Source organism: Glycine max, chromosome 20 (genome assembly GCF_000004515.6).
Source record: "Glycine max cultivar Williams 82 chromosome 20, Glycine_max_v4.0, whole genome shotgun sequence".
In the NCBI taxonomy this organism is placed as follows: domain Eukaryota; kingdom Viridiplantae; phylum Streptophyta; class Magnoliopsida; order Fabales; family Fabaceae; genus Glycine; species Glycine max.
This window is the reverse complement of record NC_038256.2, coordinates 38,737,798-38,751,674: the sequence shown is the minus strand read 5'-3', so window position 1 is coordinate 38,751,674 and position 13,877 is coordinate 38,737,798. Positions and strand designations below refer to the sequence as shown.

The window sequence follows — 13,877 nt, the reverse complement described above, 5'->3', positions numbered from 1 at the left end:
ATTGATTGATTTTCATAATAGAGTTGGAAAGCTTATCCCCAAAACTCACTCCACTCTCTAGATTGATCTATTTTCTATTCACATCTAGCTCACTCCACAAAATATTGTGAAAAATGAACATGTTTCTCTGCCAAATCAAATCCAGCATAATCCCATTCCTATTATGCCATCGAGAATTCGGCAACGAAGACTCACTTATAATAAATGATTTTTATTAGAGATAGGTACGATTAATTTGAAGCAACTATTGTAACTTGGAAGCCATTGTATCGGAGATGACCTTCTAAATTTTTATTTTTTTCCTTTTGTGTTCACCACGTGGCTCCATTTTTTTTTTCAATTTTAACTCCGTAATTAAATATATTTGTTAACTAGTTAATATTCTCTAAAAGATTACAAACATATCTTATTTTTCAAGAAACTAATTTGCATATTTTCCGACCTTTTTATTCTCACGATAAATGACGTGTATATTACTTGCTCACGAAAATATTAAAATTAAAAAGTTACTAACTTCCCTTCTCACATTTCTTCTATTTAAATTTAATAATTATTTAAAAAATACTAAATACTAATTAAACCCACACAAAAATACTAATTAAACCCTATTATAAATTTATACAGATAAATACATTATATAAATGTACATGTTTTACCGCAAACAATTAGTTCTTAAGCGTCAAAGATTCTCTCTAAGACGACAATTATCCACTAAATGAAGAATGTGATGTTAGAAATATTGATTCAAACACAAACACACACCTATAAGGAAGGAAGAATTCATATAAAAACTTAAGTCAACTCACATTATTCTTATTCATAATTACATAATTATTGGAAAAAAACTTGGAACAAAGCCCCTTAATTTCACGGCCTGTTTGGATTGGATAACGAAGATGATGTCACCCATCTGAACAAAGCAAAGATAGAAAGAAAGGAATGACTGCTACCTTGGCGCAGGGCAAAATTGAAAAGGCCATCTAACAACTAATCCAAAGTGTTGTGTTTATTGCGCTTTCACTTCAAGTTTTTATAGTAATATGTTAGGATATGAAAATAATCTTAGTTTAGAGGTTGTACTTAACACTTAATTTTAAGTATTACATGAACAATTTTAACATATTATTAAAATTGGGTTCTATTTTTTTCAGTATTGATTTTTAATTTATTAATGTTTAATAAGAATATTTTATTTGTATTTTAAATTAAACTAGTATATCACATGATTAAAAATGATAAAGTGCATAAACTAATTTCACGACTTCCATAAATACTAAGAAAATGATGACAAATACTATTTTTGGAATGTATAACTATAGAGATATAAAAAAAGATAATAAAGACAATAGACGTGAATAAAGTAAGTGATAATATATATAAAATAAAAAGAAAATAAATAATTCATGCATATTTTTAAAAGGATAACAAAAAACTTTAAGTGCATTTTAGTGTTGGATGGAGAATAAATCTTATGACCGGATCAAAAACTTAAATTTATGAAGGTATTTTAAAATTCTATTAAAGACCTTTTTTTTTTATTAAAATTTTAGGTGAATCATTTTTAGGATTGATTAGAGTCAAGGACATATTTCAAAATTCATTAAGTGCTTAGATGATCTATACGTATGTATAATAGTAATAAAATTTTTACATCGACAACGAGATTTGAACTAATATTCTTGTGGGATAAGTCTATTTTTATCGATAGAATCAATTTTTGTTAACAATTTCTATTGAGGAATATGTTTTAATTATGATAATTAATTTTTTTTTTGAAATAAAAACAAACATATCAATAATAATTGAGATAAAATAAACTAACATAATTAAAAGAAAACAAACATAGGATAAAAATAACGACTCAATATATTAATTGAACCCCAACAATTGGAGAAGCGGCAAATCATATACTCTTGATGATCACCACCATGAAACCTACATTTATGCGAGGAAGAGGTGCAAAATTAAGATGTTTGTGAAGTGTCTCTGTCTTCCCTGAATCCACGGTTACCTTCCTTCCTTTTCAAAGTTCGAGTACCAACATATACCAAACCATTACCAAACAAACGGGTCACCCTCCTTCAGTAGGGCAAATAGACCCTAAGCTAGTAAAGTCATTAAAGGGACGTGTTTGGTCACGTGACTCATCCCACCCCATTGAATTAATGGAAGAAAAAAAAGGTGAAATAAATCATGAATTTGTGAAGGGTTAGGCATGCCAACATGGTGTGGTGTGTCTCTTAATTTGATTAATTTGGTTTCTATGTGAGGTGAAGTTCATGTGAAATCATAGTGTCTTGTATTTGAGTAACATGGCTACTTTTTCTGTCACATGCTATATGGCTGGCACTTTACACATTCCCACCACTGGTTTCATGATTCTTGATCTTTTTGTAGATAAATTGACCGACAAATGTTCAAGGTTGAGCTTAACCCTTGGGCTCTACCTGTATAAATACGAGTGTATATGTAACGCATGTTATCTTGGTTGTATAATAAAATATTGAACTAAAATCACTGATTTGTGATATTTTATTTGGAAAAAAAAAGAAAAAAAAGCCAAGTGTTAGGTTTTCGGGTGAAGTGTCAAGATGAGACTCTGGACTAACAAAATACAATGCATTTGACTAAATATTATAATGGAGATTATTTGGGTTCATCACTTCTTGATTCCTGGATGCTGTTTCTTACATGGATACAGCCAAAAGGAAGACCAAAAACCTTAATGAATAAAAAAAAAGACCAAAGCCCTCATAAATAAATAAATTAATTGAAAAATATATCAAAGATCAAGAAGGGTTAAGTGTCCTAGGTTGTGATAGATAGGGAAGTGATAATCTAGTTAATTAAATCTCGATATGGGGAATATGAATATAATCTATTAGTAATTAAAATCCGGTAAAAAAAATTTTAAGGATTAAAATTTTTAAGTATTATTTAAACGATTCAGTTTTAAATTTATTATATTAATTACTTGTGTCTAACCATTCCATTATTTTGATGAAGATTTAATTTTGTTTTACTGCACTTACTTCTCTTGTCTTTTTTCATGTATGTTTCTCAAAGAAGTTTCGTGCATGGACATTTCGAAAGAGGATAGATGCATAATTTGTTCCACGCATAGCCTGTCGTATATATAATAATAATATTCCTATTCAGAAATATTTTTATGGTGAGAATAATAAATATAAATTATTTTTTTTTGACAAATTTATTATTGTTATATATATTTAACTATTATAATTATGAAAATAATAAATATAGATCATTAGATGAAGTTTTTGGTATTCTCCGCACATAGTCTAAGGCAAAGAGCTTCAATACCAAGATAAAATGTTTTAATTGCAATGGTATAAATTGTTTGTTGTCACGAATGGTTAGAATGTGCATAAATTGCCTGTTCCAGTTAAAAAGAATCCTGAGTAAAAGTAGAGGGGGGAGATATACGATAAAAACATGAATTTAATTTTTATGATTTTGAACCGACTTGGGGGGAATTAGTGTTACTTTACTTTTGTTTTATGTCAAATTGTCTTTTAATAATTGTGTAAAAAGTTTTTTTAAAATATATTTTTAATCATTAAATTTTTTATACAGTTTTTTTTTATTGTTATCCTCTCTTTTCTTATTTAAATAAATAGAGATAAATTTCTTCACCTTTTTCTTTCTAATTTCTATTATCCCAAATAACACATTTTTTATTTATTCTTACTTTTTCATTTTTATCACCACTTCCCTTTTCATTTTTCGTCCCAACGAATTGTTAAGCTACAATGTAAATGTTAATATTTCTAAGATGGAGAACTAATAGTACTTAAAACATATACCAACTTATTAATATATAGTTGATACGGGTCGAGTTGTCTTTAAATTTAGATCTTGTCAATAATAAAAAAAGTGATTAGAAAAAAATCTCACTATAAGTGCTTTAACTTAATTTTTTATTAGTAAAGAATTAATAAATTTTTCACACTAATATCATAAAAAAATATAACACTAACAAAATATAACACTAACTTTAATGTTATTTCTTATCTTAATTATATATATATATATTAATAATATACATAAGAGTGATTGATTGTCAAAGTGTAGAGTTTTAAGTCAAAAGATAAGGTGCATATATATTGGGAATTAGATTTTTATCACTAAGGTTTAAGTGACTTAAATGCAAAGTGAAAGATTACATTTTACTATATAAAAATTAACTTATTTATTATAATTGGTGATAGTTTTTACTATAAATAGAAAATACAATTGGTGGAGAAATAACACATGAAGAGAGAGTGTGTGAGAAGAGAGATTGTCAAACAAAGTCACTTTGTTGAGAGAAATGTGTTTTTATACAAAAGTGTTATCATTTCTTAGGGTATTCAGGTTTGTAGAGCGAAACATTGTTTGGTATGAGTTACAATATTGTAATCATTTTTGTGATAATGAAATATTTTTTAAGACGATTCTGTGAACGAGGCAAGAAATGTCAAACCACGTTAATTCTTGTATTTGTTATTATTTTTCTCACGGTGTAATTTTTATTGTATCCTCGTGATCTTTTGTGGATGTGAATAATTTTATTTGAAGAAGAATTGATTACCCAACACCGAAGGAAAGGAGATTTAACGGATTCCTATGTGATTTTTATTTATTTTAATTGAGGGTAAATAATGAGAAGGAAAAAGAAAAGTTTCTTTGATTAAAGCTGTTCTAAGATTCACTATGAATTTTTATATAACTCTCAAACATTGCTGACGCTTTAATTGTACTGATATATGCGTATTGGTATAGCTTATAACGAGTTATGAATCTTGTATGATTGAAATTTGATGCCCACAAAATCAAATAATGCGTCTACATATAGCGGTTAAGGGAAGGATTAGCTAGCTATAACTAGGGCTTATAGGATACACCGTGAAACATTATTGTATTTTCAAGACATTAGAGCACCTTTATCTTGCCATGGTTTCACAGAAAAACATATTTTTCTCTTACTTTTTTTATTGAAAGAAACAAGAAAAATAAATCGGAATTCATTATTTTTTTAAGCTTTACGTCGTTGCTAGTTTGTATATATAGAAATTAGAAACAGTAGCGTCTGCATGAGATTTCTTCTCCTAAGAAAAGTGTTAAGAACCACTGTTAAAGTTACCTGTTTTCTCTTTCAGTATATCAACAGTAATATATATAAACTGCCTTAAACTTCTTTTTTTTATCGCTAAACATTGAATGTGTTGCTTTCTTTTTCTTTTAGTTTTTACTAAAGAGGGTGACTTTCTCGATAGGCATGATGATGACAAAAGAGAAATGATCAAGTTTCGAGGTTAGCAATGCATCTATATATAATTTGTGAGTTAATTATATATTCTAATCTTAAATCAGTCTAATTCTAATAAGGCTTACAAAACCAGTTTTTATTTTTTTATTTTAAAGGATGTCTGTTTTGAAATTAACTAGGAAAAGTTGACTAGATGCGTGCAATTTTTCCTTCTGAAACCATAGACTTCTTTTTTAACTTTGTTATATGCAATAATATTCTATGACGATGCTCTTGAAAATTTGCAAGTGGCCAAAAGGAAAGGTGAATATTAAAGAGGAAAATGTCAGAACTAAAGAAAACATAGTGGTACATTGTTGTAACGTAACAGTTCTCTATGAACTATGGTATGTGTGAACCTATGTGTGTTTTGAGTCCTTTCCTTTCTCAGTGTCACGTTACTAATGAACTTTTCAAGATAATCTGTCTCCTTCTGAATTTGCTTTTCTGATTTGTTACCAAAGGATTTAAAGAATATACTTTCCATTCCTAAGAACATGTATTTTAATGTGTTCATTCTCTCAATTACATCGGTGTATTTCAATAGATTAATATTATAAAATAATTATATTAGTTATTTATTACAAGTGAGTTTTATTTTATATGGTCAAGTTAAGTGAAACCGTTAGATTACTTAATAATATGATGAGTTTAAATAAGTAGATGTTAGTGTTGACCATTAAAAAATGATGAGAATCCTATTAAGTTAACATGTTATTAAAAGATTATAGTTCCTAATATAACGAGTCGTCGTACATAATTTTTCTTCTTCCCATTTGAAAAATTACAAAGGTTTTATTGTGGGATAAAGAGACTTAGAAAGAACCATAAGGTCGCCGACTACATTATTCATCGACTGTTCATGATTTTCAATGATTGTCAAAGAACACTTTGATCAGAAACCAACTACGAATCTAGGTGTTTTACTTTAATCCTTAATAATCAGACATGTTGTAGATTCTAGGACTTTTGATAATTTGTCATAGGATATGTACATGGGAATTTTAGCTTTCACATGAATAATAAATAACAAGGATTAAAGACTAGAGAATTCCAACAAAATTTGTTTTTTCATGTCTAGCTAATTCAAATTCTTACTATTAACGACTTAATGTATATTCAAATTAGGTTAACCTGCATGAAAGAAGAGTGTCTTTAACAAAGAGAAAGTGTAAATAGCAAAAACCAATTATACGCTAATTATTACATTAATAGCCCAGTCAATGTTTCTGCTTGCTAAGTGGGCCGGTCCACTCTTTCCTTCTCTTTTTGTAATTGTTTAACCGCATCAATAGACGAAAAAAAAGGCTGCATCAATATATTTAGTTAAGCACATTTTTTTTTTAAACAGAATGTAGTTAACTGAATTACATATAGTATATTAGTATCTATATAATATGGAATCAATTTTGTTAATTATATTCTAACATTACATATAATGTATTGATATTTGATATTTAATATATTTGCATTTTAATGAAACTCGTCACCAATGACTTTTTAATTCCTTTGTTAATAGGTTTATCATGAATTTTATTCAACAATGATAAGCGCACTAAAAAGATTGCGAGGAAGTATTTTATTAATACTTTTCATGTATAAATAACACGTGATATTCGAGTGAAACATATTAAAATCCCTCAAGCAAATGGTCTTAGATTTAATTTTTAAATTTTTGTGTATGAAAAAAATGCTATAGGAGGAATTCTTGCTTTGATCTTAATCTAAAAAATAAAATTGTTTCTCACCTACTAAAAAATAAGATATTATAGGAAAAAAATATTTATTATACATAAAAAGTTACACAGACAAAATCAATCATATATTGACTCATCATAATTTTTACCAAATGAATACATAAAATGCAATAAATAACAAACTAAAGATTCGTTTGACATGCTTAAAAGCATGGTATAGGAAATGATAAATATAACTGTTCCATGTTTAATTTAAAAAATTATCATGCAATAATACAAATGAGATAAAGATGGACAATACAAAAAATCAATTCCTAGTTACTTACTTATGGGATGATTTTTTGTTCCAAGTACTAAAGATTGAGAAGATAAAAATAACCATTTCTTCATCTTGACTCTCTCTCTCTCCCTCACCCTCTTCTCCCTTTTTTCTTACTCTCTCCTACCATCTTTACCCTCAATCAGAATGCATCCAAAAAATTATTTTCACTGCACGAATTTTGGTTTTCCTCTTCTCGTCCCAATCCTCGTCATTGGATTTAGTTTTGTTGGTATTCTCTTGGGAGAAGATGATGCCATATGTCATTCAATGTGTGCTTTACTTCAAATTGCAAGGGGAGAAAATATATAATATACTAAAATATCATTTTGTAATATAATAAAAATAATCTAATTTGATTTACGCATTTGGAATTCCTAATTTATCTTAAATATATAAATCCTCTTGAAATCTGCATAGCTGCTCACAGATTACTCTCATCAAGTCACCTCATCTTTTCTTTAGTTCCCACTCTAGATATCTAATAATTATGGTAAAATTAAGGAAATAAGTTATTTGAACGAAGATAAATTAATTATTATTATATTTATGAATCTATTATGATGTGTTAAAATTAAAAATTTAAATTAAATTCAAATTGGGAGTAATTAAAATAATATTAAAATCATGTTTATCTTGCAAAATAATTCTTAAAAAATTTCCCACTTAAATAAATATTCAGATTTATGATATAAGATTCGATAACTTCATATTCCTTTTATTACTTTTTATTTATTAAACATATCATTTTTCTTTTAAAATTGTTTTTTTATCATTTCCAACTAAAAAAAAAGAAGAATCATTGTATGTTTAATAACAATAATAATAGTTAAAAAAAACAACGTCAACCAATAATTGAGTTAGAATTAAATTCCTATCTATATTGTCTTTTAACTTTTATGTGTTAATTCCCCAAATTTTACTGTTAAGAGTTAAGAAGCCAATATTAATGGTTAATGAAATTCACATGTCATTTATAGAGTATATTAATATTATATTTATTATTTAATGAGAATATGAGAGGTGAAAAGTATATTATTGATGATTAATTATTTTAATTAAAGTCAATTCTAACAGTATTTTACGGTTGAAATTCACTCTCCTCTTAGTTATTTTCCTTATTTTATAAGATTGTAGAAACTCCCTGGTATTTTGTCACTGTAAACAAAACAAAATATCTACATCTTTGAATTCGAAGAACATTTATGGAAAAAAGTGCTTGATTAGGAATCTAGAATCCAACCAATTTATTGTTATTAAAAAAAATCCTTGTAGAAAAAAAGACTTCCACAAAAGAAAAGGACATAACTAAATATAAATTAATAGGCATATGGTTCACTCTTATTCCTACAGTTCGTGTGAACATTGCAGACTATAGAGGAAAATTCCAATCCAAGGAAATAAATGATCTATTGCGTATTCAAGTAAAATAGTAGTGTATACATTTTTTTGATAATTTTAAAAAGGGAGTAGGATATAAAAAAGATAAAAATTTGATATCTTATAAAACGGAATATGTAACAGACTAACAGTACTGTAACTTATGATCTCTGGCATATTTTAAGGGATATATGAACGCGTTTCTCTTTTTATTTTTTCTCTCTCTATTAGTTGCATATCACAAGAGTTGGTGTTTTCTTTCTTTCTATCGATAGGCATACACTGAATTGGAGACGATGACTACCTCTGCATTGCTCGCATTGACTTTTCTTTCAAAAGCCAAAGCCTTTGACTCTTAGCAACCCTGGCGCTACAAGGTACCCTACCCTACCCTTCATGCTCTTTTCTTTTCACATTAAAAATGCGAATTTATTGTCTATAGTTTCTTTTCATCTTCTTTGTTTAGCGGTATTATCAATCTCTTTTGTGTTGTGTCTTAAGAGATCTACATTCATTGATTGAATGCGAGTGGGTTTTGGGAGAAATTTAATAATATCTTCAAAATTGTAAAAGTTTAGGTACAGTCTCTCTTATCTCTTTCTTAATGTGTTTAAACTCATTTAATTATTAATCTAACAAATAATTATTCCAAAATTCTTAAACTTTTTCGGGTATCATAGGAACTTTCATGTTTTAAATCCCACTCCATTTTTTTCATTGTGATTTGTAACATTTTTGGCATGAATCATTTTTTTTTTATTTGTCCCCTTAAAACCTTGATTTCCTTTGTTGTAACCTTGTAGGTCTTGATCATGTTGTTGTGTGAATTGGGTCTTACTGATTTCCGATCGATAGTTTTGGTTTCTTCTTTAATCAGTTTTTTTTTTTTCTTTTAACAATTAGGATAGTCAATAGAATAGGTGGTTGGTGAGGAGAAAATTCTAGGTTTGAATCATGCGGGATAGATTGCTGGGAGTGTCCTTAATAGTTGTTATCGGTTTTCATTTATTTTTTATTTTTAAAAAATAGTATAATTTAGTATTGATTCAACCCAAAAATTAGTTTATCTAATGGGAATTATCTTTTTACAGTGACGAATCCAAGGGAGCAAGCATCGGCTTTTAGCCTTCCTCCCTCAAGACTTCTTGTATATGTTAGAAGAAAAGAATAGTTTACTTAATTTCCTTCTAGTAGTGATTTTTATGTCTAATTTTACATAAAATTAATAATAAATACTTATGTGAAACTCATAATTTATTAATTTTTTACAGCATTAAATAATTATTTATTAAAATTTAAATATTTAAATAATTATGTAAAAGAAAATTTGTTCCCCTTTAATACATTTTTGGATTAATCATTGGTCTTCTACTTGTAGACATTATTTTGATCAGATACACTTATCATCTTAAAATTTGAATTAAGTTTTGACTCAACCTTATTCATAAAACTGTCTCTTGGATTAGCTTTTTTTTTAATAAGAGATTCTCTTCTTCTTACTTAAGTAAAAGTTTTTAATCATAATCTCTCTCTTTTTTTAGATGTAATTTGAGGCAACATTTGAACTTATAGCAAATAATTTATTATTTTCCTCTCATGTTTACCCTAACTATTTTTTTAATTAAATTTTTCTTCTATTTACTCCCTTATAAAACAAAAAATCTCTTCCGTGCCTTTTACTCTCATGTCACTTTATTTTTATTTATTTAATAAAATTATATAAAAATATAATTAAAAATCAATATTTTAGTTTTTAAAATAACAAACATTTTAAAATAAATAGTATACATCAATAGAATTATATATAAAACATATAAATATGTATTTTTATATTATTTTATATTTATTAGTTATTTTAACTGTTGATTTGGCTATCAGCTATAAGTTAATTTGCTAGTTCATGAATTATTTAGCAACAGTAGCTATCCTCTGTTCTGTTAGTTAGTGTACGATGTTTACCCCCCCATCTGTTAGTTTTTGTCAAACAGAGCAACAGAGCAATGTAAAAGTTATAATATTTAGAGGTTGTCAAATATCAAGAATGTAGTGACGTAATTAACATTGTATTTTTTTCTAATTAATTTTATTATTGTCCCAGTTGTGCAAATTCGTTTTTGGAATTTGAGGTTGTCAAATTTGGGGGGATCGAGATGCATTCAGAAGGTGGGGTTACACCGAAGATGGGATTGGAAGCTGTACCTTCGAATTCAAAGATGATATGTAGTGAAAACCTTAGCAGCAAAAATATGAATTTTAGAGCCGATAAAATTGATCTGATGAATTTGGATGTCATGCTAGAAAAACACGTCAACAGGATTTTTTCCAAAAGCATTGAGGCAAAAAGGCATAAAGAGTCATGGGAGATTGATTTGACCAAATTGGATTTACAATATTGTGTAGCTAATGGGGCCTATGGCACTGTCTACAGGGGTACTTATGACAATCAAGATGTTGCAGGTATTGCATTCTCATACTGATTAGAATGTAGTAATGTACTTATTATTCTCTCAAGCTCTGTGCATGTTGTGGTATTGTTTTTGGGTTTGGTTTAGTGACGAAAGATTTGGATAGTTTGTGTCAGTGTTATCAATGATGAATGGTCAAAATTCTCACATATAAACACATCATTGCGTCTTATGACGTTGTCATGACAAACCTTTCTTCACAAATTGCCTGTGGCGGTTGGCAAAAAATCCGCCACACCATTTTGTCATGACGGGGCCATAACGGCTGTTTAACAATACTGATTTGTGTGAAGTCTTATATTGAAATTTTGTAGCTTTCATTGTATAAGAAAAAACTTTTTATTCTTCTTTTTTTTTTCTTCAAGTGATATGTGCGCGTTGATTTGAAATATTGTTCCCACACTGAGGGTGAGCAAAGGCAACCCTCACTTTAATAAAATATAAATAAATATTTTGAGTAATTATATTTTGTTTTTTCTGTTTTTATATATTCGAACATACTACTTAATTTTTTTATTTTAAATCATAATATATCTAATATATTAAAATTTATGACTTACTATTAATTTTCATTTGTTAAAATAGATTGCTCTGACTGATTCAAGATCATGTTTCTGCTACTGCAAATGAAACACTTAACAGTCTTGGTTTAGAGCATTTTATGTTTAAAGAAATTCTCACTTTATCGTCTTGTTGAATTGTTTAGTGAAAGTCTTGGACTGGGGTGAGGATGGTGTTGCCACTGCTGTTGAAATTGCTGCTTTACGAGCATCATTTTGGCAGGAGGTTACTGTATGGCAAAAACTTGATCATCCAAATGTCACAAAAGTACAAGCTTATAGTCTTTACACTCTCATCTCATGTATTGAATATTCATATTCATGACCACTACATGCAATATCTGCATGCAGCACGCTTAGTTTTCCCCCTTCTTTCCCTAGTTTTTCTTAAGGTAGTACAAGTTTGTAATTCTTCACATCATTTCTCCAACAGTTCATTGGGGCTTCAATGGGCACTTCAAATCTTAAGATTCCCTTACCAAGCTGTGGTCAAAATTCTGTTCCTTCCAAGGCATGTTGTGTTATTGCTGAGTTTCTTCCTGGTGGAACATTGAAACAATACTTGTTTAAAAATAGGCAGAACAAACTTCCATATAAGGTTGTGATTCAGCTGGCTTTAGACCTCTCTAGAAGGTGAGTCACATTGTATTAATTTAACTTTGCAGTTGTTGATATTAATACTCTTTTCCCCCCTAACTGAAACTTTTTTTTCCCATTGCAGTCTTAGTTATCTACATTCAAAGAAAATTGTTCATCGCGATGTAAAAACTGACAATATGCTGTTAGATGCCAAACAAAATTTGAAAATAGCTGATTTTGGAGTTGCTCGTGTAGAAGCTATAAATCAAAGTGAGATGACAGGTGAAACTGGAACCTATGGATATATGGCACCGGAGGTAATTAATCATTGCTTTGAAACTTGCTTTAGATGTTATGTAGTTCAATAGAATGGCAGAATATGGAAGTGTTATTTTGATAACTTAAATATAATTCTCTTTAATCTTGCTCTTGTAGGTTTTAAATGGCAAGCCTTACAACAGAAAATGTGATGTCTATAGCTTTGGCATTTGCTTGTGGGAAATTTATTACTGTAATAGGCCTTATTCAAAGCTAAGCCTTGCTGCTGTGTCACGTGCAGTTATTAATCAGGTTAGTTCATAAAACGAACTGTTTCTGCCCCATCTCATATTCTTCCCCTATCTTTGAGTATTTAAAATTCCCACCGTGTTGTCTAAACTCTGCATGATTTAGTCATTTGTTCATACACATACATCCTATGGTAAACTCTTTAGGAGGAAAATCTTTTGAACTACATATTTCTTTTGTGTATTAAAAATGCATTGGAAATGAGAAATTGAGAATGATTGTAAAGTCACATAATATTATTTTCTTTCATGAATATATCTGAACTGTTCCTTGGTCGCTTTTATAGCTTCAATTCTTTCCTGGTTCTGTGTGATTATGATTACTTTATGCATTAATATGTATTTTTTTTTTATTTGAAAACATTTTAGTCATAGAATACCCCTAACTTACTTATGCAAGTTCTACTATCACATATCAGTAAATTAATAATCTGCTTGTTGCAACATGTCACGTGTATATCTATGACAATCATTTTTTTTCTTTATATTTTCCGGAAATTGTTTATTCTGTTTACGTATATACACAACACTCTACATAAAATATTTTCCTAATTTAATGCTTATGATAATATTTTCTTGTATTCTTGCACACAGCATTTACGACCAGAGATTCCAAGAAGTTGTCCAAGTGCCTTATCAAACATCATGCGAAAATGCTGGGATGCTAAACCAGAGAAGCGTCCAGAAATGCATGAGGTGGTGGAAATGTTAGAAGCAATTGATACAAGCAAAGGAGGTGAAATAATATGCAAAGATAAAAATCCATTTTGTTTGTGTTTTGTACCTTCTTGTCGTCCCTAACCTTCACATTCAGATGCTTGATGATTATGTGTACACCAGGGAGGTCATAGCCTATGGAAATCTATAGAAATAAGTTGTAAGTACCCCTTCCAATTTGTAATTTCTTAATTGCTTAACTTTTTTCTCTTATAGATGAATAGGATGATGGTGGAAAAAATTAAATTGTTTTCTTTTTCTTTATATATTTTCAATGTTTTGC

The 13,877-nt window shown here is 28.6% G+C and overlaps 1 protein-coding gene across 1 annotated transcript; it reads left to right on the top strand.

The window, feature by feature from the left end:
* Positions 1-8,943: 8,943 nt before the first annotated feature.
* On the top strand, positions 8,944-13,877 carry LOC100807899 (serine/threonine-protein kinase STY13). Its single transcript, XM_003555301.5, has 7 exons — positions 8,944-9,084; positions 10,806-11,164; positions 11,879-12,000; positions 12,166-12,365; positions 12,454-12,628; positions 12,747-12,881; positions 13,472-13,877. The coding sequence occupies exons 2-7, from the start codon at positions 10,858-10,860 to the stop codon at positions 13,676-13,678; spliced, it is 1,146 nt and encodes a 381-aa protein (XP_003555349.1). The 5' UTR covers positions 8,944-9,084; positions 10,806-10,857; the 3' UTR covers positions 13,679-13,877.